The sequence below is a fragment of the Oncorhynchus keta genome, chromosome 34, assembly GCF_023373465.1.
Source record: "Oncorhynchus keta strain PuntledgeMale-10-30-2019 chromosome 34, Oket_V2, whole genome shotgun sequence".
NCBI classification, from domain to species: domain Eukaryota; kingdom Metazoa; phylum Chordata; class Actinopteri; order Salmoniformes; family Salmonidae; genus Oncorhynchus; species Oncorhynchus keta.
In genome coordinates this window covers 8,905,079-8,932,578 of record NC_068454.1, presented here as the reverse complement: position 1 = coordinate 8,932,578, position 27,500 = coordinate 8,905,079, and the positions used below count along the sequence as shown (strand labels likewise).

General features: G+C 45.0%; 1 protein-coding gene across 4 annotated transcripts in view; it reads right to left on the bottom strand.

Moving 5' to 3' along the window:
• Nucleotides 1-27,500, bottom strand: part of LOC118375369 (tensin-1-like) — a 280,910-nt gene that overhangs the window by 82,540 nt on the left and 170,870 nt on the right. For 3 of the 4 annotated variants that reach the window (XM_052493038.1, XM_052493035.1, XM_052493037.1), the window contains 5 exons: nucleotides 22,032-22,081; nucleotides 12,405-12,576; nucleotides 11,967-12,140; nucleotides 11,674-11,738; nucleotides 4,392-4,475 (listed from right to left, as the gene is read on the bottom strand). In XM_052493038.1, coding sequence (XP_052348998.1) covers nucleotides 4,392-4,475; nucleotides 11,674-11,738; nucleotides 11,967-12,140; nucleotides 12,405-12,576; nucleotides 22,032-22,057 — 521 coding nt within the window. In that variant the 5' untranslated portion in view covers nucleotides 22,058-22,081. Of the gene's footprint in view, nucleotides 1-4,391; nucleotides 4,476-11,673; nucleotides 11,739-11,966; nucleotides 12,141-12,404; nucleotides 12,577-22,031; nucleotides 22,082-26,633; nucleotides 26,849-27,500 lie in introns of those variants that run through there. The other variant, XM_052493036.1, reaches the window with a different exon arrangement.

The following is a 27,500-nucleotide window of genomic DNA, read 5'->3' as shown; positions in this document are numbered from 1 at the left end:
GCCTACTGAGCCCCCCCCCCCACCTTAACCATACATGACGCCCCAGCATACAACAGCTTCACACAGGTCACAAAACTCTTCCCAAACCCAAACACAGACATCACATTAAACAGATACTCATGATCCACTCTATCAAAAGCCTTCTCTTGATCTAAAGAGACCAGTCTAAAGTTCACATTAGAACCTCTCGACAAGTCCAACATGTCCCTAATCAAGAACAAGTTGTCCGTGATTGAGCGTCCCGGTACACAATATGTCTGGTCCTTGTGTATTATAGAGTCCAGATGGGACTTCAGTCTGTTAGAGAGGACCTTGGCAAAGATCTTGTAGTCCGCACAGAGTAATGCCACAGGCCTCCAGTTCTTAAGTTCACACAAGTCCCCTTTTTGGGCAGGAGAGTCAGAGCCGCCCGACGGCAGCTCATCGGCAACTCTCCTACCCCTATGCATTCTCGCAACACGCAAAAGAAATCCTGTCCAATTGTTCCCCAGAATTTTTGTAAAATTCCACTGGAAGTCCATCAACCCCGGGTGCACGACCGGGGGACATCTGAGTTACTGCCTCTGCCAGTTCATGTGACAACAGAGGAATGTCCATTTCATCCCTCTGTGCCCGAGAGAGCTTAGGGAGTCCTGCGAACAAGACCTGAGCACACATAGGATCACACATTTCTGCCCTATACAATTCAGTATAAAACTCCACAGTCCGCTCCCGCATCTCCCCCACCACAGAGGTCACCCGCCCATCAGACAGCCGTAGACAATGCATACCCTTGGCTTCACTGCTCTGTCTTTCCAAACCAAAGAAGAAGGAGCTGGGAGCATCCATCTCCTTGAGCATGGAGAACCTAGCTCTTACAAGTGCTCCCTTTGCTTTAACCTGGAAAAAACTGCCCAGGTCCCTACGTAATTCGGCTAAGTTAGCCTGGAGGCCTACATTGCCTTGCCCCACCATCTCTACCTCCATCTCACTAATACACCGCTCTAGTTCCCCCAACACTCTCCTTGCCTCTGAGGATGAGAGAGCTGTGTACTGTTGACAGAAAAGCCGAATTTGCACTTTCCCCACATCCCACCACTGACTCAGAGACTCATACTCCTCTCTTCGCTGCCCCCATCTTTCCCAAAAGTCTGGAAACCTGAGCAAAAAGTGGCATCTTGTAAGAGCTTTACATTGAACTTCCAATAAGATGCCTGCCGGGGCCTGGTGAAATAGACAGCCGAGCCATGGTTATGTGGTGATCCGAAAACCCCACTGGGAGAATGGTAGCACTCAGAAGCCTATTGCTCTGATTCCTGGACATGTAAAAACGATCAAGTCGAGCTGCACTCACCCTAGCCCCAAAAACCTTCACCCACGTATACTGTCTTGTGTTTGGATGTTTAGTTCTCCAAACATCCACTAGGTCAAACTGATTAAAGATGTCCCTTAACACTCCCACTGACACTGAATGAGGCTCTTCCCCATTTCTGTCTTTTGTAAAATCCATTGTACAGTTCCAGTCACCTCCGATCACCAGCGTCTCCTCAGGCGCTACTTGTGAGAGTTCCTGTCTAAGACTCCCAAATAGAACCCCTCTTTCTCTCCCTGTGTTAGGCGCATACACATTTATAAAGACAAAACACATGTTGTTAATTTCTGCTTTAACAACAAGCAACCTACCCCTACACACCTCCTTTGAGGAGCAAATTTTACAGCCAGACCCGGTGCAAAAAGGACTGCCACCCCTGCACTAAGATTTGTCCCATGGCTCAACACACTTGCCCCTTTCCACCAGAGCCCCCAATCAACTTCATTCACCACATCACTATGCGTCTCCTGCAGAAACAACACCTGTACTTGTTTATGTTTTACATATTCACTCAACACACTCCTCTTTCCCGCATCTCTGGCGCCATTTATATTGAGCGAGCCTACCCGAAGAGTCTCCATAAGAAGTGGGAGAAAAGCCAGCAGAGAAATAGACCAATAGCAAAGCTCAAAAAGCCCCAGTGTCAGTAAGAAATTAAACATTTAAACAGTGTCTGAAGGTAAACCTTTACGCACTGTTGTGACCCACTTCCTCAACCTAAACCGTTTCTTGGGTGAGAGGACACCATGCCCCTCATTTCTCATAGCATGTTGTACTGATCTTACAAACTTTCTAGGATCAGGAAAAAAAAGCCTCAAGATTAACTTTTTTCCCCTTAGTCTCATTCAGGAACCTTGTCAGTTCTCTCAACGTGTACTTAGACCCCTCTGGTTGACTGGCTGTCAGCTCCGGGCCAATTGAAGAGGAGTCTGAAAAAATACCTCCTCATCCTCTTCCTCAGACTCACTTTCCTCCTCTTCTCTATCTCCCACCCTGACCACCTGCCCTTTCTCTCTGGTTAGGGCCTCACCCACAGCAACAGGCAACATTTCCATGGTGCCTTTGTCCACACCCTTTTTCTTTTTCCTCTTGACACCCTCCTCCTCCTCCCTAATCTCTTACACTTCCCCACTATACTCTCCTCATCCACTAGAATAACCTGACTAGACGCAGTATCATCTGCACCACCCTCCATAGCATGACTAGGGCCAGCCTCAGCTACAACACCCTCCATAGCATGACTAGGGCCAGCCTCAGCTACAACACCCTCCATAGCATGACTAGGGCCAGCCTCAGCTATACCACCCTCCATAGCATGACTAGGGCCAGCCTCAGCTACAACACCCTCCATAGCATGACTAGGGCCAGCCTCAGCTATACCACCCTCCATAGCATGTCTAGGCCCAGCCTCAGCTACCCCACCATCTCTAGCCTGACTAGACCCAGCCTCAGCTACCCCACCATCTCTAGCCTGACTAGACCCAGCCTCATCTACACCACCATCTCTAGACTGACTAGGCCCAGCCTCTGCTGTCTGCATCTCCTTACCCCCTGCATTTTCACCTCGATTTCCCCCTTGCGCTCGTACCCTCCCCTTGTCTATGGCCTTTATGTGGGCACGCAAAGCTCTTGTGCCCCAAATCCCCACATTCAAAACACCGTAGACTATCTGTGCTGGCAAAACCTGCATAGAGCCCTTCCCCATGCCTCACTTTAAAATGCACATTTAGCTGTTGCTCATTATTGTTCAGAAACATAAACACTTGCCTCCTGAATGAAACAACGTGCTTAACGGCATCTGCCTGAAAACCTGCTGACAGTACACGGAAACCGCTAGCAAACTTACCAAAACGACTCAGCTCTTTCCTAATTTGATCATCCGTAATAAACGGAGGCAAATTTGCCACTACAACTCTTGTTGAAGGGGTAGAGAGAGGTGAAATTGACACCAACACATCCCTTACAAATATTCCGCTAGCAATTAGCCTACCGACCAAATTAGCTCTTTTCATGAACACAACCACCGCCTTGTTCATTCTAGAAGCAGAATGTATAAACTCAGCTCCTACCTGTTCACCGACCTTGAGCAGAACCTCCTCCACCTTAACTCCGTTCTCAGGAACACACCTGAAACCATGCTGAATCGACAGCGTCTCTTGCGCACTAGGCTGAGAAGCCATTGCGCACACTATACTTGCAACCCCCCGGAATGTTACTCTGTCCTCTTCCACCCTAACTTTGAAAAAGAAACTTTGGATACCGCTAAAAACAAATATTGCATTAACCCTCCACCATAGAAAATAACATGTAAAGAAAAGAATAGAATCAAGAAAGTTAGTTAGGATAGAGCTTTCCACACCAAACACTCAAACTTCAAAAACACCCAGCATGCACCGAGAGAGAGAGAGAGAGAGCAGGAGAGAGAGAGAGGCAGGAGAGAGAGAGAGGCAGGAGAGAGAGAGAGGCAGGAGAGAGAGAGAGAGAGAGAGAGAGAGAGAGAGAGAGAGAGAGAGAGAGAGAGAGAGAGAGAGAGAGAGAGAGAGAGAGAGAGAGAGAGAGAGAGAGAGAGAGAGAGAGAGATAGAGAGAGAGAGAGAGACAGAGAGAGAGAGAGAGAGACAGAGAGAGAGAGACAGAGAGAGAGAGAGAGAGAGAGAGAGAGAGAGAGAGACAGAGACAGAGAGAGAGAGAGAGAGAGAGAGAGAGAGAGAGAGAGAGAGAGAGAGAGAGAGAGAGAGAGCACACAGGGTAGACAGGAGAAGGCAAGGAAGAAAAGGATTGAGATAAAAAAAATTACCAGAGGTATTAGCATGCCATCATTGTAACCTGGACATACTGTCTCTACTTATAACCATTGCAAAGACAACAACAGAAGCTTACATCATGCATAGTCACTTATGATGTTCAGTCTACGGATGAATAAGACATTGCCTTAACTCTATAAATTAGGACGCAAAAGGACGCAATTAGGACGCAAAAGGAGGCCTCTGCTTCCGCTACAGGAAGTAGAGAGGTCAGACAGGAAGTTAAGGGAAACTGACCTCTTCTGAGACGGCTGACCCACAGGAAGTACTTTGTCTTCATAGAACCTCTTCATGGCGAACCTGTCCAGGGCCTGGTCGGCACTAAACACATAGAGACAAACATCTTGTCAGAACTCATACCCACACACGTTTTACAGTAGTGTTTTTGCAGTTATGACTGTATAGCATTCACTATAGTGTTTTTGCAGACATGACTGTAGTATAATATAGTATTTACTGTAGTGTTTCTGCGGACATGGCTGAAGTAAACTATAGTATTCACTGTAGAGTTTCGTGGACATGACTGTAGTATATTGTAGTATTCACTGTAGAGTTTTTGCAGACATGACTGTAGTATATTGTAGTATTCACTGTAGTGTTTCGTGGACATGACTGTAGTATATTGTAGTATTCACTGTAGAGTTTCGTGGACATGACTGTAGTATATTGTAGTATTCACTGTAGTGTTTTTGCAGACATGACTGTAGTATATTGTAGTATTCACTGTAGTGTTTCGTGGACGTGACTGTAGTATATTGTAGTATTCACTGTAGTGTTTCGTGGACATGACTGTAGTATATTGTAGTATTCACTGTAGTGTTTCGTGGACATGACTGTAGTATATTGTAGTATTCACCGTAGTGTTTCGTGGACGTGACTGTAGTATATTGTAGTATTCACTGTAGTGTTTCATGGACATGACTGTAGTATATTGTAGTATTCACTGTAGAGTTTCGTGGACATGACTGTAGTATATTGTAGTATTCACTGTAGTGTTTCGTGGACATGACTGTAGTATATTGTAGTATTCACTGTAGTGTTTCGTGGACATGACTGTAGTATATTGTAGTATTCACTGTAGTGTTTTTGCAGACATGACTGTAGTATATTGTAGTATTCACTGTAGTGTTTCGTGGACATGACTGTAGTATATTGTAGTATTCACTGTAGTGTTTCTGCGGACATGGCTGAAGTAAACTATAGTATTCACTGTAGAGTTTCGTGGACATGACTGTAGTATATTGTAGTATTCACTGTAGTGTTTCGTGGACATGACTGTAGTATATTGTAGTATTCACTGTAGTGTTTCGTGGACATGACTGTAGTATATTGTAGCAACAGTTGTCGACAAGGGTTAGCTAACATGGCACAACTACCAGACTATGCCTACTGTTTAATGAGGGGAACACCTCAACCAGAGCATAAGAAACACAGGTTGGAAAACAAGTACAGCATCGTTTGTCACCGTTTTTGGACATCTTGTGAACTTGATCAGCTGAATCTCTGTGAAAACACTGTTGCATTTCAGAAAGGTATCTAGTGGAAGTAACTGATCTAAGAAGTAATTTGGTGTAAATGTGTTATTTATCTGTGTTGGTCCCATGTTTCATGAGCCGAAATAAAATAACCCAGAAATCTCTCAAATTCTGTGTGTTTGTAGTTCTCTCAAATTTTGTGCAAACATTTGTTTACATCCCTGTTAGTGAGTATTTCTCCTTCGTCAAGATAATGCATCCACCTGACATGAGGTGATATATGTGTTATATCAAGAAGCTGATTAAACAGCATGATCATTACACAGGTGCACATTCTGCTGGGAACAATAAAAGACCACTCTAAAATGTGCAGTTTTGTCACAACACAATGCCACAGATGTCTCACGTTTTGAAGGAGCATGCAACTGGCATGCTGACTGCAGGAATGTCCACCAGAGCTGTTTCCAGATAAGTTAACATTCATTTCTCTACCATCGTTTTAGAGAATTTGCCAGTACATTCAACCAGCTTCAAAACTGCGGACCAAGTGTAACCACGGCAGCCCAGGATTTCCACACCCGACTTCTTCACCTGTGGGATCATCTGAGACCAGTCACCCAGACAGCTGATGAAACCGTGGGTTTGCACAACTGAAGAATTTCTGCACAAACTGTCTGAAACCATCTCAGGTAAGCTCATCTGTGTGCTCGTCATCCTCACCAGGGTCTTAACCTGACAGCAGTTTGTCACCGTAACTGACTTCAGTGGACAAATGATCACCTTTGATGGCCACTGGCATGCTGGAGAAGTGTGCTCTTCACAGATGAATCCGGGCTTCAACTGTACCAGGTAGATGGCGGGCGTCATGTGGGCGAGCGGTTTGCTGATGTCAACATTGTGAACAGAGTGCCCCACGGTGGCGGTGGGGTGATGGTATGGGCAGACATTAACTACGGACAATGAACACAATTGTATTTTATCTATGTTAATTTGAATACAGCGTCATACCGTGATGAGATCCTGAGGCCATAGATGCCATTCATCTGCCGCCATCACCTCATGTTATAAGAGTTTCCTCCTAGGCTAGGAAACACTGTCACCACCGATAAATCTTCGATAATCGAGAATTTCAAGGAGCATTTTTCTACGGCCGGCCATGCTTTCCTCCTAGCTACCGCTACACAGGTCAACAGCCCTGCACCCCCCACAGCAACTCGCACAAGCCTCCCCCACTTCTCCTTCACCCAAATCCAGATAGCTGGACCCCTATAAATCAGCTGGGCAAGACAATCTGGACCCTCTCTTTCTAAAATGATCTGCCGCAATTGTCGCAATTGTTGCCCCTATTTACTAGCCTGTTCAACCTCTGTTTTGTATCGTCCGAGATCCCCAAAGGTTGGAAAACTGCCGAGGTCACCCCCCTCTTTAAAGGGGGAGACACTCTGGACCAAAACTGTTCCAGACCTATATCTATTCTACCCTGCCCTTCTAAGGTCTTCGAAAGCCAAGTTAACAAACAGATCACCGACCATATCGAATCTCACCGTACCTTCTCCGCTCTGCAATCTGGCTTCCAAGATGGTCATCGGTGCACCTCAGCCACACTCAAGGTCCTAAATGATATCATAACCGCCATCGATAAAAGACAGTACTGTGCACCTGTATTCATCGACCTGACTAAGGCTTTCGACTCTGTCAATCACCGCATTCTCATCGACAGACTCTATAGCCTTGGTTTCTCAAATGATTGCCTCGCTTGGTTCACCAACTACTTCTCAGAAAGAGTTCAGTCTGTCAAATTGGATGGCCTGTTGTCCGGACCTCTGGCAGTCTCTATGGGGGTGCCACAGGGTTCAATTCTCCGGCCAACTCTTTTCTCTGTGTACATCAATGATGTCGCTCTTGCTGCTGGTGATTCTCTGATCCACCTCTATGCAGACGACACCATTATGTATACTTCTGGCCCTTCTTTGGACAATGTGTTAAAAAACCTCCAGACGAGCTTCAATGACATACAACTCTCCTTCTGTGGCCTACAACTGCTCTTAAATGCAAGTAAAACTAAATGCATGCTCTTCAACTGATCACTGCCCGCACCTGCCCACCCGTCTACTCTGGACAATTCTGACTTAATATAAATATGTGGACAACTACACATACCTTGGTGTCTGGTTAGACTGTAAACTCTCCTTCCATACTCACATTAAGCATCTGCAATCCAAAATTAAATCTAGAATCGGCTTCCTATTTCGCAACAAAGCATCCTTCACTCATGCTGCCAAACATACCCTCGTAAAACTGACTATCCTATTAATCCTCGATGTCATTTACAAAATAGCCTCCAACACTCTACTCAGCAAATTGGATGCAGTCTATCACAGTGCCATCCATTTTGTCACCAAAGCCCCATATACTGTACTTCCCACCACTGAGACCTGTATGCTCTCGTTGGATGGCCCTCGTTTCATATTTGTCGCCAAACCCACTGGCTCCAGGTCATCTATGAGTATTTTCTTGGTAAAGCCCTGCCTTATCTCAGCTCACTGGTCACCATAGCAGCACCCACCCATAGCACGCACTCCAGCAGGTATATCTCACTGGTCACCATAGCAGCACCCACCCATAGCACGAACTTGTTCTCAACTGGCCTACCTGGTTAAATAAAGGTGAAATAAAATAGTAATAATAATAATGTTTCAGCGTGATAATACACGGCCCCATGTTGCAAGGATCTGTACACAATTCCTGGAAGCTGAAAATGTCACAGTTCTTCCATGGCCTACATACTCACCAGACATGTTACCCATTGAGCATGTTTGGGTTGCTCTGGATCAACATGTACGATAGGGTGTTCCAGTTCCCGCCAATATCTAGCAACTCCGTACAGCCATTGAATAGGAGTGGGACAACGTTCCCAAGGCCACAATCAACAGCCTGATCAACTCTCTGTTAAGGATATCTGTCATGCTGCATGAGGCTGTGCCTCACACCAGATACAGACAGGTTTTCTGATCCACACCCCTACCTTTTTTCAAAGGTATCTGTGACCAATAGATGCATATCTGTATTGTATCTATGAAATCCATAGATTCGGGCCTAATTAATGTTTTCTATTGACTGATTTCCTTATATGGACTGTAACTGAGTAAAATCTTTTAAATTGTTGCGATTCTATTTTTGTTCAGTGTACAATAGTCATGGCTGCACAACACCACAGTGAATACTACACTATACTACAGTCATGTCTGCCAAAACACTACAGTTAATATTACAGTATACTACAGTCATGTCCGCCAAAACACTACAGTGAATACTATAGTATACTACAGTCATGTCCGCCAAAACACTACAGTGAATACTATAGTATACATTTATAAATGTTTGGTCATTTAGCAGATGCTCTTATCCAGAGCGACTTACAGGAGCAATTCGGGTTAAATGCCCTACTCAAGGGCACATTAACAGATCTTTCACCTAGTCGGCTCAGTGATTCGAACCAGCAACCTTTCGGCTACTGGCCCAGCGCTCTTAACTGTCAGGCTTCCTGAGTCCGCAAAATATAAATATATGTATATGAATATAGAAATACTACAGTATTTAGACTACAGTATACTAAAAGTATTATTTTATGTGGGCGTAGCGCTCACTCATTTCTATAGACCTCTTCAAAGGACTCTATTTTAACTGATAAAAAAGTGATGCTAGTGTCAAGAGACTGTGACCCCCAAAACTTCCAATGGCCCAATACATCCAATGGGCCAATATATCCAATGGCCCCAATACATCCAATGGCCCAATACATCCAATGGCCCAATACATCCAATGACCCAATACATCCAATGGCCTCAATCCATCCAATGGCCCAATACATCCAATGGCCCAATACATCCAATGGCCCAATACATCCAATGGCCCAATACATCCAATGGCCCAATACATCCAATGGCCCCTATACATCCAATGGCCCCTATACATCCAATGGCCCAATACATCCAATGGCCTCAATCCATCCAATGGCCCAATACATCCAATGGCCTCAATACATCCAATGGCCCAATACATCCAATGGCCTCAATCCATCCAATGGCCCAATACATCCAATGGCCCAATACATCCAATGGCCCAATACATCCAATGGCCCAATACATCCAATGGCCCAATCCATCCAATGGCCCAATACATCCAATGGCCTCAATACATCCAATGGCCTCAATATATCAAATGGCCCCAATACATTCAATTAAACCCCACCTCTTTAAGGAATACCTAGGATAGGATAAATAATCCTTCTCACCCCCCCCCCTAAAAGATTTAGATGCACTATTGTAAAGTGGCTGTTCCACTGGATGTCATAAGGTGAATGCACCAATTTGTAAGTCGCTCTGGATAAGAGCGTCTGCTAAATGACTTAAATGTAAAATGTAAATGTAATTACGCATTACATCCAATGGCTGCAATACATCCAAAGGCCCCAATACATCCAATGGCCCAATACATCCAATGGCCCAATACATCCAATGGCCCCAATATATCCAACGGCCCCAATACATTCAATTACGAATATACATCCAATGGCCCCAATATATCCAATGGCCCCAATACATCCAACGGCCCAATACAATATATCAAATGGCCCCAATATATCCAATGGCCCCAATACATCCAACAGCCCAATACAATATATCAAATGGCCCCAATACATCCAATGGCCCCAATACATTCAATTACGCATTACATCCAATTACCCAATACATCCAATGGCTGCAATACATCCAAAGGCCCCAATACATCCAATGGCCCAATACATTCCAATGGCCCAATACATCCAATGGCCCAATACATCCAATGGCCCAATACATCCAATGGCCCAATACATCCAATGGCCCCTATACATCCAAAGGCCCCAATACATCCAATGGCTGCAATACATCCAAAGGCCCCAATACATCCAATGGCCCCAATAAATCCAAAGGCCCCAATACATCCAATGGCCCCAATATATCCAATGGCTGCAATACATCCAAAGGCCCCAATACATCCAAAGGCCCCTATACATCCAGTGACCCAATACATCCAATGGCCCCAATAAATCCAAAGGCCCCAATACATCCAATGGCCCCAATATATCCAGTGACCCAATACATCCAAAGGCCCCTATACATCCAAAGGCCCAATACATCCAATGGCCCCTATACATCCAATGGCCCCTATACATCCAAAGGCCCCTATACATCCAAAGGCCCAATACATCCAATGGCCCCTATACATCCAATGGCCCCTATACATCCAATGGCCCCTATACATCCAATGGCCCCTATACATTCAATGGCCCCTATACATCCAAAGGCCCAATACATCCAATGGCCCCTATACATCCAATGGCCCAATACATCCAGTGACCCAATAGCAGATAGAGGAAAACCCAGAAAGCTGTCATTTTAGTGAACTCACAGTGTTGTCTTGCTTTATCTGCATTGACTTAATTAGGGCCTGCTTTGTTATAATAAAAAAAGCCTGAACACTGGTACACTGTGTACTGTACACAGTTTTCACGTGTTGGGTAGGGAGGGGCAATGCGATGATCAGTGGATAACATGGATCGTGTGACTCTTCATCATCTGCTTATTTGTTGACTGTCCTACTCTTCTCTATGGTTCTAAAGTTTACATGACTCCTCTTTATATCTCTCTCTCACTCTCTCTCTCACTCCCCTATCTGTCTCTCACTCCCCTTTCTCTCTCTCTCACTCCCCTCTTTCTCCTCTCTCTCTCTTTCACTCCCATCTCTCTCTCTCACTCCCCTCTCTCTCTCTCTCTCTCTCTCTCTCTCTCTCTCTCTCTTTCCTCTCTCTCTCTCTCACTCCTCTCTCTCTCTCTCTCTCTCTCTCTCTCTCTCTCTCTCTCTCTCTCTCTCTCTCTCTCTCTCTCTCTCTCTCTCTCTCTCTCTCTCTCACTCCCCTCTCTATATCACTACCCTCTTTCCCCCCCTCTCTCTCTGTCTGTCTTGTGTGTTGTGCTGTTAAGTTTGAGGATGTATGTGTTTACCTGGCTGATATGTTGCTGTAATGCATGTATGCTGCCACCACCACTCCTGTTCGCCCTCGGTTCCCCTACAGAGACAACATCAAACAAGGATTACCAATCAGAAAGTATTGCTTTCACATATTGGTCATTCAGAAGATATCTATTGGGAAAGGAAAAGGACGGCCGTCTACTGTCTCTGAACAGCATAAACCATACAAAGGGTCTGATACTGTATGTAGGGGACAGCGGTATTGTTTCTCAACATGCTTGAGAGGGCTTTAGTTAGCACAGTACAGTATCACACAGTATCTCACCTTGTTGTGTATCACTACTACATTGTGACTGTCTGCACTCAGCCAACTGTCCATAGCCTTACAGATAGTGCAGATCTTATCCAGGGCAGGCGCGTGGTGGTCGGGCCAGCCAAAGTCCAACACTTTTGGGTTGAGCTGGTTCATGTCACAGCGTTTCTCGCTGAGGTTGAAGAGCTGAAAGAGCAACGAGTTCCTTTTTATTTTATTTTTTTCTACAGAGAGAAAAATGACAGAGGGCAAGCTGATCGTAGATCAGTGTCTACAGGGGCATTGGCGAGGGTAAGCTGATCCTAGATCAGTGTCTACATGAGCAACTTCAGGATGATACAGATCTACAGTCAGCTTTTTTGTTTTCCCCCCTTAAAAGGAAAGCCTATGAATTGGTAGTGTGAGCTGATCCTAGATCAGCTCAGATCAGATCAGTGGGGTGGCCCTCACCAGGTAGTTGTCTTGGTGTTTGGAGCGCAGCATGGAAGCCACCTCGCGGAGGTTTGCAGAGTAGCTGTTCTCATCCGCAGAGCTGGAGAAGGAGACTGAGATGATCCTCTCAGTGATGTAGACCAGGTCCAACTCATAGTTCTCTTCCAGGGCATGAAGTAGACTCACACTCCTGAGGGAGGGAGAGGGAGGGAGGGAGGGAGGGAGGGAGGGAGGGAGGGAGGGAGGGAGGGAGGGAGGGAGGGAGGGAGGGAGGGAGGGAGGGAGGGAGGGAGGGAGGGGGAGGGAGGGAGAAAACTTTTGACACTTTCCATGGCAATAAAGCTTTGTGAATTAAATTAATTAAATTGTGAGAGTGAGGGCGGTGGGGAGATCTTCCATCACAAGTTGAATCACAAGTTAAAGACAGTAGACTACTTTTACTTACTTTATTGCATTGCTTTGGTAACATCAGAGTCTCTTTCATGCCAATAAAACATATTTTGAATTTGAGATGGCGAGAGAGAGAGAGAGAGAGAGAGAGAGAGAGAGAGAGAGAGAGAGAGAGAGAGAGAGAAAGAGAGAAAGAGAGAGAGAGAGAGAGAGACAGCCAGACATCAGAGGGACCCCCGTGTCATATCATGGTAGGACAGATGTAATGAGATGGAGAGAGAGAGAGAGAGAGAGAGAGAGCGAGAGAGAGACAGCCAGACATCAGAGGGACCCCCGTGTCATATCATGGTAGGACAGATGTAATGAGATGGAGAGAGAGAGAGACAGAGAGAGACATAGAGAGACAGAGCGAGAGAGACAGACAGCCAGACATCAGAGGGACCCCCATGCCATATCATGGTAGGACAGATGTAATGAGATGGTATCCAGCGCCTTCCAAAAGCATAATCTATAAAACCCACTATCTGCAACTGAGTGAATACTGTCCACAGTCTTAGCTGAATCTCATTTATTGAGGACAGGATATCACTAAATCAATGTGGGGTCACGGTAGCTTCCAGACTCCAGCTGCTGTTCAGTACATTAAACACACACACACACACACACACACACACACACACACACACACACACACACACACACACACACACACACACACACACACACACACACACACACACACACACACACACACACACACACACACACACACACACACACACACACACACACACACACACACACACACACACACACACACACACACACACACACACACACACACACACACACACACACCAGTCAGTACATTAAACACACACTACACATTTCGTTTGGATCCACACAGACAAAAAGAGAATGCAGAGAGATGGATTCAATGGATGAACATATGTTGCATTCCGTGAGTGTACAGCTCAGGAGACTAAACAAAACATTTTGGTCACTTGATAGGGATCTAACATATTCTGGGCAGAGCAGAGAGAGAACGACCACGTGACTTTTCACAATCTGGTGTATCTGGACCTGAATCAGGAGTCTAAAACAGACTGGGAGGGCGTATGACTCAGGCAGAGAGTCTACTAGGAATATTTCCCTCGTGTCAACTCTGGAGAGCCGACTTGGAGGATATTGCTCATGTGTCTTCTACAGGGCAATACACTGGTTATACAGTGATAAACATGCAGTACATCTGGCACTATGAGAAAGTTATTAGTCACAAGGACTAGACAAAGCAATATATGCCAAATGTTCTCTACTAAACACAAATACAACGTGCTTCCCTCATTTCTTTCTCTCCTTCTCTTAGTATATGCCTCCTCCAGTCTGTTCTCTTAGTATATGCCTCATCCAGTCTGTTATCTTAGTATATGCCTCATCCAGTCTGTTCTCTTAGTATATGCCTCATCCAGTCTGTTCTCTTAGTATATGCCTCATCCAGTCTGTTCTCTTAGTATATGCCTCATCCAATCTGTTCTCTTAGTATATGCCTCATCCAGTCTGTTCTCTTAGTATATGCCTCATCCAGTCTGTTCTCTTAATATATGCCTCATCCAGTCTGTTCTCTTAGTATATGCCTCATCCAGTCTGTTCTCTTAGTATATGCCTCATCCAGTCTGTTCTCTTAGTATATGCCTCCTCCAGTCTGTTCTCTTAGTATATGCCTCATCCAGTCTGTTATCTTAGTATATGCCTCATCCAGTCTGTTCTCTTAGTATATGCCTCATCCAGTCTGTTCTCTTAGTATATGCCTCATCCAGTCTGTTCTCTTAGTATATGCCTCATCCAGTCTGTTCTCTTAGTATATGCCTCATCCAGTCTGTTCTCTTAGTATATGCCTCCTCCAGTCTGTTCTCTTAGTATATGCCTCCTCCAGTCTGTTCTCTTAGTATATGCCTCATCCAGTCTGTTCTCTTAGTATATGCCTCCTCCAGTCTGTTCTCTTAGTATATGCCTCATCCAGTCTGTTCTCTTAGTATATGCCTCCTCCAGTCTGTTCTCTTAGTATATGCCTCCTCCAGTCTGTTCTCTTAGTATATGCCTCCTCCAGTCTGTTCTCTTAGTATATGCCTCCTCCAGTCTGTTCTCTTAGTATATGCCTCCTCCAGTCTGTTCTCTTAGTATATGCCTCATCTAGTCTGTTCTCTTAGTATATGCCTCATCCAGTATGTTCTCTTAGTATATGCCTCATCCAGTCTGTTCTCTTAGTATATGCCTCATCCAGTCTGTTCTCTTAGTATATGCCTCATCCAGTCTGTTTTCTTAGTATATGCCTCCTCCAGTCTGTTCTCTTAGTATTTGCCTCATCCAGTCTGTTCTCTTAATATATGCCTCATCCAGTCTGTTCTCTTAGTATATGCCTCCTCCAGTCTGTTCTCTTAGTATATGCCTCATCCAGTCTCCTTCTCTTAGTATATGCCTCATCCAGTCTGTTCTCTTAGTATATGCCTCATCCAGTCTGTTCTCTTAGTATATGCCTCCTCCAGTCTGTTCTCTTAGTATATGCCTCATCCAGTCTGTTCTCTTAGTATATGCCTCATCCAGTCTGTTCTCTTAGTATATGCCTCCTCCAGTCTGTTCTCTTAGTATATGCCTCATCCAGTCTGTTCTCTTAGTATATGCCTCATCCAGTCTGTTCTCTTAGTATATGCCTCCTCCAGTCTGTTCTCTTAGTATATGCCTCCTCCAGTCTGTTATCTTAGTATATGCCTCATCCAGTCTGTTCTCTTAGTATATGCCTCATCCAGTCTGTTCTCTTAGTATATGCCTCCTCCAGTCTGTTCTCTTAGTATATGCCTCCTCCAGTCTGTTCTCTTAGTATATGCCTCATCCAGTCTGTTCTCTTAGTATATGCCTCCTCCAGTCTGTTCTCTTAGTATATGCCTCATCCAGTCTGTTCTCTTAGTATATGCCTCATCCAGTCTGTTCTCTTAGTATATGCCTCACTCAGTCTGTTCTCTTAGTATATGCCTCATCCAGTCTGTTCTCTTAGTATATGCCTCACCCAGTCTGTTCTCTTAGTATATGCCTCATCCAGTCTGTTCTCTTAGTATATGCCTCATCCTGTCTGTTCTCTTAGTATATGCCTCATCCAGTCTGTTCTCTTAGTATATGCCTCATCCAGTCTGTTCTCTTAGTATATGCCTCATCCAGTCTGTTCTCTTAGTATATGCCTCATCCAGTCTGTTCTCTTAGTATATGCCTCATCCAGTCTGTTCTCTTAGTATATGTCTCATCCAGTCTGTTCTCTTAGTATATGCCTCATCCAGTCTGTTCTCTTAGTATATGCCTCATCCAGTCTGTTCTCTTAGTATATGCCTCATCCAGTCTGTTCTCTTAGTATATGCCTCATCCAGTCTGTTCTCTTAGTATATGCCTCATCCAGTCTGTTCTCTTAGTATATGCCTCATCCAATCTGTTCTCTTAGTATATGCCTCATCCAGTCTGTTCTTTTAGTATAGGCCTCATCCAGCCTGTTCTTTTAGTATATGCCTCATCCAGTCTGTTCTCTTAGTATATGCCCCATCCAGTCTGTTCTTTTAGTATAGGCCTCATCCACTCTTACCATCTTTCAGTCCTTCACTCCCTCTCTTTTTACCTCTCTCCTTACTACTCTTGTAGAGGTTATACTGATACAACAGAGGTTTGGTTCTCCTGATTCAGAGGGGTTGGATTAAATATGGAAGACACATTTCAATTGAATGCATTCAGTTGTTCAACTGACTAGGTGTCCCACTTTCACCTTTCCCTTTGCCTCCAGACACCAGCATGCACTGGGCACCAATCTGCTTCTCATCAGCGCTGCCACGGAGCCACGGGCCAAAACTACAGCCTTCTTTCACTTTATCAGCCCAGCGCATATCTCTCCACGCTCAATTACGAAGCTGCACCGATCACCTTCACGCATTTAAACAAACACAGCCGGTGAAACATATCCCCTTTATCACTGATAACCAATGCACGATACAAGTCCCATTTATCATGTGATGAGGAGAATATATGTGAATATGTGTGATAATGATCCATTACGGTGTGTGTGTTTCTTTGTGGGTAATGTGTAGGATACGTGACGAGCCAGATGGAGCATATGATTGGTTCGAACTGTATCCTTGGTTTTGTGGGGGAAAGCACTCGACACTTACACTATACAGCTGTGTCAATGTTCAAAACTTCACTGCTGTTGTATATTTGTCTTGTAGTATAATACCTCATCTCTACACCACCTCATCTCTACACCAACTCATCTCTACACCAACTCATCTCTACACCAACTCATCTCTACACCACCTCATCTCTACACCACCTCATCTCTACACCAACTCATCTCTACACCAACTCATCTCTACACCACCTCATCTCTACACCACCTCATCGCTACACCACCTCATCGCTACACCACCTCATCGCTACACCACCTCATCTCTACACCACCACTTCTCTACGCCACCTCATCACTACACCACCTCATCTCTACACCACCTCATCGCAACACCACCTCATATCTACACCACCTCATCTCTACACCACCACTTCTCTACACCACCTCATCTCTACACCACCACTTCTCTACACCACCTCATCGCAACACCACCTCATATCTACACCACCTCATCTCTACACCACCTCATCTCTACACTACACCACCTCTGCTCTACACCACCTCATCTCTACACTACCTCTTCTCTACACTACACCACCTCTTCTCTACACCACCTCATCTCTACACTATGCCACCTCATCTCTACACCACCTCATCTCTACACTACCTCTTCTCTACACTACACCACCTCTTCTCTACACCACCTCATCTCTACACCACATCAGCTCTACACTACCTCTTCTCTACACTACCTCTTCTCTACACTACACCACCTCTTCTCTACACTACCTCTTCTCTACACTACACCACCTCTTCTCTACACCACCTCATCTCTACACCACATCAGCTCTACACCACCTCATCTCTACACTACCTCTTCTCTACACCACCTCATCTCTACACTACCTCTTCTCTACACCACCTCATCTCTACACCACCTCTTCTCTACACCACCTCATCTCTACACTACCTAGTGGTTAGAGCGTTGAAAGTTTGCTAGATCGAATCCCAGAGCTGACAAGAAAAAAAAATCTGTCGTTCTGCCCCTGAACAAGCCGTCATTGTAAATAAGATTTTTTTCAGAAAGGACTTGCCTAGTTAAATAAAGGTTAAATAAATCTCTACACAAGTAAAGCACAAACTGACAGCTTATGTAATGCCAGGAAGAATATGACACAGAAAAGAGTAGCCTATCTGGATGTCTGAACAGCTATTTCAGGTTTAACTACAGGGCTTGCTGGTTAGCTAGAGGTTGTTCTCTTGACACAAATGGACAATTTCAACTGCTGCTTGCCGCTTGCCTCTCACACTGGGAATGCATTGTATTCGGAGCTGTGTAAAAAAAGCATCTTTAAAAAGCTAACAAACGGTCTCAAATATCTCCCAAAAGTGCCCAGCAGTGCTATATTACATTACTGCGTCCCCCAATGAAGTTAATGTTTTTTTTGGCATGAAAAAAGAGTATTGTACTCTAAATAAAATAAATAAGCTCTGCACATCTATAGCTGTACCAATAGGGTCTAATAAAGTAGACACAACCATCCTTGGTGGGGTTAATGTGAAGAACCTATAGGTGCTGCCAGTAAAACATGGACCAAGGCCTGCCATCCCATTGTGCGTAGGAGCGATTGAAGGACGAGGATGGAGTGAGCCATAAAATGAACTGCACAGAGAGATCCATAGGGAGTGAGTCTACTTTCATCTTTTCATTGCTACCCCTTTTCAGGTTTCTTCATGTTGGTGAAAGATCATTTTAAAGTCCCTGTGTGAGGACTTTTGTTTCCCTGTTGCTGTTGGCTAGGAAGGGGGAGAGGAAAGAGGAGGAGATGAGAGATGAGGAGAGGAGAGAAAACATAAGAACAGAACACAACAGAACACAACACAACACAAGACAACACACCATAACACACCAGAACAGAACACAACACAAGACAAGACAACAGAACACAACACAAGACAACACAACACACCATAACACAATAGAACATAACAGAACAAAACACAAGACAACACAACAGAACACACCATAACACAACAGAACACACCATAACACAACAGAACATAACAGAAAACAACACAACACAACAGAACACAACAGAAAACAACAGAACACAACAGAACACACCATAACACAACAGAACACAACAGAACACACCATAACACAACAGAACACAACAGAACACAACACAACAGAACACAACAGAAAACAACACAACACAACAGAACACAACAGAACAGAACAAAACAGAACACAACACAACAGAAAACAACACAACACAACACAACAGAACACAACAGAACATAACAGAACAAAACACAAGACAACACAACAGAACACACCATAACACACCATAACACAACAGAACACAACAGAAAACAACAGAACACAACAGAAAACAACACAACACAACAGAACACAACAGAACAAAACAGAACACAACACAACAGAAAACAACACAACACAACAGAACACAACACAACAGAACACAACAGAACATAACAGAACAAAACACAAGACAACACAACAGAACACACCATAACACACCATAACACAACAGAACACAACAGAACACAACAGAACACAACAGAAAACAACACAACACAACAGAACACAACACAACAGAACACAACAGAACACAACACAACAGAACACAACAGAACACAACACAACAGAAAACAACAGAACACAACACAACAGAACACAACAGAACAGAACAAAACAGAACACAACACAACAGAAAACAACACAACACAACAGAAAACAACAGAACACAACACAACAGAACACAACACAACAGAACACAACAGAACACAACAGAAAACAACACAACAGAACACAACAGAACACAACAGAACACAACACAACAGAAAACAACACAACAGAACACAACAGAACACAACACAACAGAAAACAACACAACACACCATAACACAACAGAACACAACAGAAAACAACACAACAGAACACAACACAACAGAACACAACAGAAAACAACACAACAGAACACAACACAACAGAACACAACAGAAAACAACACAACAGAACACAACACACCATAACACAACAGAACACAACAGAAAACAACACAACAGAAGATGAAGTGTTGATGAAGAATTGATGAATCAATGAGGATGTAAAAGCTATGGTGAACCATAGTCAATCAACCCTGCTGTACACCCTGCTGTACACCCTGCTATACACCCTGCTATACACCCTGCTATACACCCTGCTGTACACCCTGCTGTACACCCTGCTGTACACCATGCTGTACACCCTGCTATACACCCTGCTGTACACCCTGCTGTACACCATGCTGTACACCCTGCTATACACCATGCTGTACACCCTGCTATACACCCTGCTATACACCCTGCTATACACCCTGCTGTACACCCTGCTGTACACCCTGCTATACACCCTGCTGTACACCCTGCTGTACACCCTGCTGTACACCATGCTATACACCCTGCTTGCTATACACCCTGCTGTACACCCTGCTGTACACCCTGCTATACACCCTGCTGTACACCCTGCTGTACACCCTGTGATATACCCTGCTATACACCGTGCTATACACCCTGCTGTACACCCTGCTGTACACCGTGCTATACACCCTGCTGTACACCCTGCTGTACACCCTGTGATATACCCTGCTATACACCCTGCTGTACACCCTGTGATATACCCTGCTATACACCCTGCTATACACCCTGCTGTACACCCTGCTGTACACCATGCTATACACCCTGCTATACACCCTGCTATACACCCTGCTGTACACCCTGCTATACACCCTGCTATACACCCTGCTATACACCCTGCTATACACCCTGCTGTACACCCTGCTGTACACCATGCTATACACCCTGCTATACACCCTGCTATACACCCTGCTGTACACCATGCTATACACCCTGCTGTACACCATGCTATAAACCCTGCTATACACCGTGCTATACACCCTGCTATACACCCTGCTATACACCCTGCTATACACCCTGCTATACACCCTGCTATACACCCTGCTATACACCCTGCTATACACCCTGCTATACACCATGCTATACACCCTGCTGTACACCATGCTATAAACCCTGCTATACACCGTGCTATACACCATGCTATACACCCTGCTATACACCCTGCTATACACCATGCTATACACCCTGCTATACACCCTGCTATACACCCTGCTATACACCCTGCTATACACCCTGCTATACACCCTGCTATACACCCTGCTATACACCCTGCTATACACCATGCTATACACCATGCTATACACCCTGCTATACACCCTGCTATACACCATGCTATACACCCTGCTATACACCCTGCTATACACCCTGCTGTACACCATGCTATACACCCTGCTATACACCCTGCTATACACCATGCTATACACCCTGCTGTACACCATGCTATACACCCTGCTGTATACCCTGCTATACACCCTGTGATACACCCTGCTATACACCCTGCTGTACACCCTGCTATACACCCTGCTGTATACCCTGCTATACACCCTGTGATACACCCTGCTATACACCCTGTGATACACCCTGCTATACACCCTGCTGTACACCATGCTGTACACCCTGCTGTACACCCTGCTATACACCCTGCTGTACACCCTGCGGTACACCCTGCTGTACACCCTGCTGTACACCATGCTGTACACCCTGCTATACACCCTGCTATACACCCTGCTATACACCCTGCTATACACCCTGCTATACACCATGCTATAAACCCTGCTATACACCCTGCTGTACACCCTGCTGTACACCCTGCTGTACACCCTGCTGTACACCATGCTATACACCCTGCTATACACCCTGCTATACACCCTGCTATACACCCTGCTATACACCCTGCTGTACACCCTGCTGTACACCCTGCTGTACACCCTGCTGTACACCATGCTATACACCCTGCTATACACCCTGCTATACACCCTGCTATACACCCTGCTGTACACCCTGCTGTACACCATGCTATACACCCTGCTATACACCATGCTATAAACCCTGCTATACACCCTGCTGTACACCCTGCTGTACACCCTGCTGTACACCCTGCTGTAAAAAGAGCTTACCTTGATGGTATGCGTGGAGACTCCATACTCTTGGAGGACTTTGTGGAGCCCTGAAACATAAGCAGACAAGGAAGACATGAGTCATTTTAGCAAACATTCTCAATAGCGAGACTGCGTAGGTAGATGTCAAACCCCCACATGCAGTTATGCTGGTTTGACAGTGAGAAAGCCAAAGCACCCCAAATGCCCTTTAACTCATAAATCACCAAAGGTTTTCTTTCTCACACATTGTCTTGGTGTGAGAGTATGTTGTTGGGGCATACCCATGGTCGGTTATCATAATCAGCACACAGAACACACATTCAGGATCCACCCATAAACACTACCAACACACATACAGGATCCACCCATAAACATTACCAACACACATTCAGGATCCACCCATAAACACTACCAACACACATACAGGATCCACCCATACACACTACCAACACACATTCAGGATCCACCCATAAACACTACCAACACACATTCAGGATCCACCCATACACACTACCAACACACATTCAGGATCCACCCATAAACATTACCAACACACATTCAGTATCCACCCATAAACATTACCGACACATATTCAGGATCCACCCATAAACACTACCAACACACATACAGGATCCACCCATAAACACTACCGACACACATTCAGGATCCACCCATACACACTACCAACACACATTCAGGATCCACCCATAAACATTACCGACACACATTCAGGATCCACCCATAAACATTACCAACACACATTCAGTATCCACCCATAAACATTACCGACACACATTCAGGATCCACCCATAAACATTACCAACACACATTCAGGATCCACCCATAAACATTACCGACACACATTCAGGATCCACCCATAAACATTACCGACACACATTCAGGATCCACCCATAAACATTACCAACACACATTCAGGATCCACCCATAAACACTACCAACACACATTCAGGATCCACCCATAAACATTACCAACACACATTCAGTATTCACCCATAAACATTACCAACACACATTCAGGATCCACCCATAAACACTACCAACACACATTCAGTATCCACCCATAAACATTACCGACACACATTCAGGATCCACCCATAAACATTACCAACACACATTCAGTATCCACCCATAAACATTACCGACACACATTCAGGATCCACCCATAAACATTACCAACACACATTCAGGATCCACCCATAAACATTACCGACACACATTCGGGATCCACCCATAAACATTACCGACACACATTCAGGATCCACCCATAAACATTACCAACACACATTCAGGATCCACCCATAAACACTACCAACACACATTCAGGATCCACCCATAAACATTACCAACACACATTCAGTATTCACCCATAAACATTACCAACACACATTCAGGATCCACCCATAAACACTACCAACACACATTCAGTATCCACCCATAAACATTACCGACACACATTCAGGATCCACCCATAAACATTACCAACACACATTCAGTATCCACCCATAAACATTACCGACACACATTCAGGATCCACCCATAAACATTACCGACACACATTCAGGATCCACCCATAAACATTACCAACACACATTCAGGATCCACCCATAAACACTACCAACACACATTCAGTATCCACCCATAAACATTACCGACACACATTCAGTATCCACCCATAAACATTACCAACACACATTCAGGATCCACCCATAAACACTACCAACACACATTCAGTATCCACCCATAAACACTACCAACACACATTCAGGATCCACCCATAAACACTACCAACACACATTTAGGATCCACCCATAAACATTACCAACACACATTCAGTATCCACCCAGAACAGTCCTTTGGTACGAGTTCTTCGGAGTGTACAGTGGGTAACATATTGTAGCTCACAATTTGAATTATGTCTCTTTAGCTTCCCTGGTCAACGAGAGGTCAACGAGGCCTATACACTTCTCTGAGGGGATGTCACATGAGCGCAGGAGGGGAGACCTGTTGTTATCCATTATCATCATCCAATACGTCAGTCTGGATAACCACACCAGATCTTAGACCTGTCTTTCTCTACAGCTCTACCCGTCTTCTCTCTGTCTCTACCCGTCTTCTCTCTGTCTCTCTGTCACTACCCGTCTTCTCTCTGTCTCTACCCGTCTTCTCTCTTTCTCTCTGTCTCTACCCGTCTTTATCTGTCTCTCTGTCTCTACCCGTCTTCTCTCTGTCTCTCTCTGTCTCTCTCTGTCTCTACCCGTCTTATCTCTGTCTCTAGCTCTGTCTCTTGCTCTGTCTCTCTCTCTGTCTGTCTCTCTGTCTCTCTCTCTCTCTGTCTTTTTCTCTGTGTGTCTCTCTTGCTGTGTCTGTCTCTCTCTCTCTCTCTCTCGCTTTCTGTCTCTGTCTCTCTCTTTCTCTCTGTGTCTGTCTCTCTCTCTCTATGTCTGTCTCTCTCTTTCTCTCTCTGTGTCTGTTTCTCTCTCTGTGTATGTCTCTCTCTCTGTGTCTGGTTGTCTCTCTCTCTCTCTCTGTGTGTATGTCTCTCTCTCTCTCTCTCTCTCTCTCTCTCTCTCTCTCTCTCTCTCTCTCTCTCTCTCTCTCTCTCTCTCTCTCTCTCTCTGTGTGTCTCTCTCTGTGTGTCTCTCTCTCTCTCTCTCTCTCTCTGTCTCTCTCTGTCTCTCTCTCTGTATGTGTGTGTGTGTGTGTCTATCTCTCTATGTATAACTCTCTCTCTCTCTGTCTCTGTGTGTCTCTCAATTCAATTCAATTTACAGGTACCCTATTCTCATCAGAGAGGTCTCTGAAACCTTGAATAAGGGTTTCAAATAAGGGTTGGGAAATGACACTCTCTAATTGTCTTATATTTTTGAAATTTTGACTGGAAATTCAGCTTGGGTTCTGCTGTCGTGCAGTGGTTGCACAGCCTTTCCTCTACAGGGAGCCAGGTTTTCCTGTGTCTACCCTTCTTAATGACAAAGCTGTGCTCACTGAGCCTGTACTCTGTCAAGGTTTTTCTAAGGTTTTGATCGGTAACCATGGTTAAATAGTTTACCATGGTGTACTGTCAATTTAGGCCCAGATAGCACTACATTTTGCTTTTTGCTTGTGTTTCCCAATAAGTCATGTAGTTTTGTTTTGTGTTTTGATTGTGTTGTAATTTGGTTTATTCTGATTGATTGGATGTTCTGGTCTCTCTCTCTCTCTCTCTCTCTCTCTCTCTCTCTCTCTCTCTCTCTCTCTCTCTCTCTCTCTCTCTCTCTCTCTCTCTCTCTCTGTGTGTGTGTGTGTGTATCTCTCTCTATGTATGTCTCTCCCTCTGTCGGTCTCTCTCTCTCTCTCTCTGTCTCTCTGTCTATCTCGCTATCTTCATTAGGACTCTGCAAAACCAATTTTGTTTGACAACTCCTATCTCTTTTTCCCAAAAGCCTTTAACTTTGACAAGTGCCCCGTGAACACGTGGCTGGGCCGAATGTAGCACCACAAAGTGTACACTCAACATCTTTCTTGCTCTCACTCTCAGTATGCCGAGAGAGAGAGAGTGTCACCGGAGCGAAGGACATGATTGAAAGGCCCTACAATTACTTACAGTTCAACTAAAATAGTAAGTTTGAGCCTATCAATATGTCTGCTGCACCTTGGTTACTCTGTGTTCCTGCCGAGTGGGTTTGGATAGAGAGAGCTATGGCGACAGAGAGAGTGAGAGAGAGAGATGGTGACGGAGTGAGAGAGATAGAGAGAGAGAGAAAAAGAGAGAGATGGAGAGAGAGAGCAAGATAGAGAGAGGGAGAGAGAGAGAGAGAGAGAGAGAGAGAGAGAGAGAGAGAGAGAGAGAGAGAGAGAGAGAGAGAGAGAGAGAGAGAGAGAGAGAGAGAGAGAGAGAGAGAGAGAGAGAGAGAGAGAGAGAGAGAGAGAGAGAGAGAGAGACATCAGAGGGACCCCCGTGCCATACCATGGTAGGACAGATGTCAAAACAAAACAAACAGTAACTGCCTACATCTTGATGACTAATAACTATTAGAGACATTACACTGTAAGACGAGGAAGTTGAATTGTGTTAATTAGTCCAAAACATTGCCTGCTGCCTGGGAAGCTGACTATAGCAGCCTATCCTTTCTGAGCAATGGCATTGTGATCACTAATAAAAGAGACTAGTTGATATGAATTTAGTGGTATTTCTCTCCTAAATAAAATATGATTGACTATAATTATTTATTCCCCATAACATACAACAAAACACTGGAGACCAAATGTGGGCATTGAGCAATAAAAAGGGTGGGTAACGTGTGGGGGGTCTCCGTGGAACCCTGATCAAAACCATCTGGGAGCCTGGCTTTACAAGCAGGCCTTACAAATTAACCATCAGAGAGAACGAAGGAGGGAGGGAGAGGGGGGACTGGTAGGTCTGAAAAGGGAAAGAAAAGGTTGCACAATAAAAGACCTTGAACAGGACATGAGGAAAAAGAGGAAACTCAGACAAAAAAACGAAGAAGAGACAAGAGAAGAGAACATGAATTGACGGCCATTCTTGTAGCCTACCTCGCTCCCTTGTCTAGGTACCCCTCCCCTCTCCCTCCTCCCTGCCCTCCCTCCCTCCATTCCTACCTTCCTAAACAGGTAGCCCGTACTCCATCGCCAGGCCCCATGGAGGGAGGACAGACGTCTTCGCAGGGACCGTCCCCGGTTCATCTCTGGAGAGGAGTGAAAGACTCTCTCTCTCTCGTTTTCTCGCTGTCCTGTTCCACCCTCCTCCACAAAACTCTCCTTTTCTCTTCCAGTGGAGGAAGAAGACAAAATGCCTCCAACTCCATCAGACTCCACAGAGTGCTTGCTCTCTTTCACTCTGAGTTTGTTCCCTCCCTCCCTCGCTCCCTCCCTCCCTCCCTCCCTCCCTCCCTCCCTCCCTCCCTCCCTCCCTCTCTTTCTCTCTCCAAAACTCTTCCCTCCTTCCATCTGTATCTCGTCATCTTTCCCCTCTCGGTCTCTTCCTCTCCTCTCCTCTCAATTTGTAAATCATGCAGGGTTCTCTTACTTGTGTGGCACGACAAAAGTATAGTTCATGATGAGGCTACTTGAGGGTAAACTAACTACAGTCCAGACTGTCACAGTCCCAACTGAATGAGGTCAGAAACAACAGCAACATCTTTGGCTTGCCATGGAATTCACAAATGACCCTATCCTGGCCTAATCACCTATGATGTGATACTTCAATTATTGTTCAGCATTTGAGCTTATGGTCTAGTCAAGGTAAAGGGCAAACATATGTGGAAACAGAAAAACAAACACTAATGGAGAACAGAGAAGTGGGTCTTGTTCATGTAGTCATATGATAAGGGACTGTGTCGCTGAGAGACTGAGGGGCCCAGTGACAGTGGTGGGGCTGAAAGACTTCAGTGTAACCACAGAGCTAATGCCAATGACCGGCCCTAGGCGTGACACGTCCCATGATGCTTTGGTTCTTGGCAGCCACTT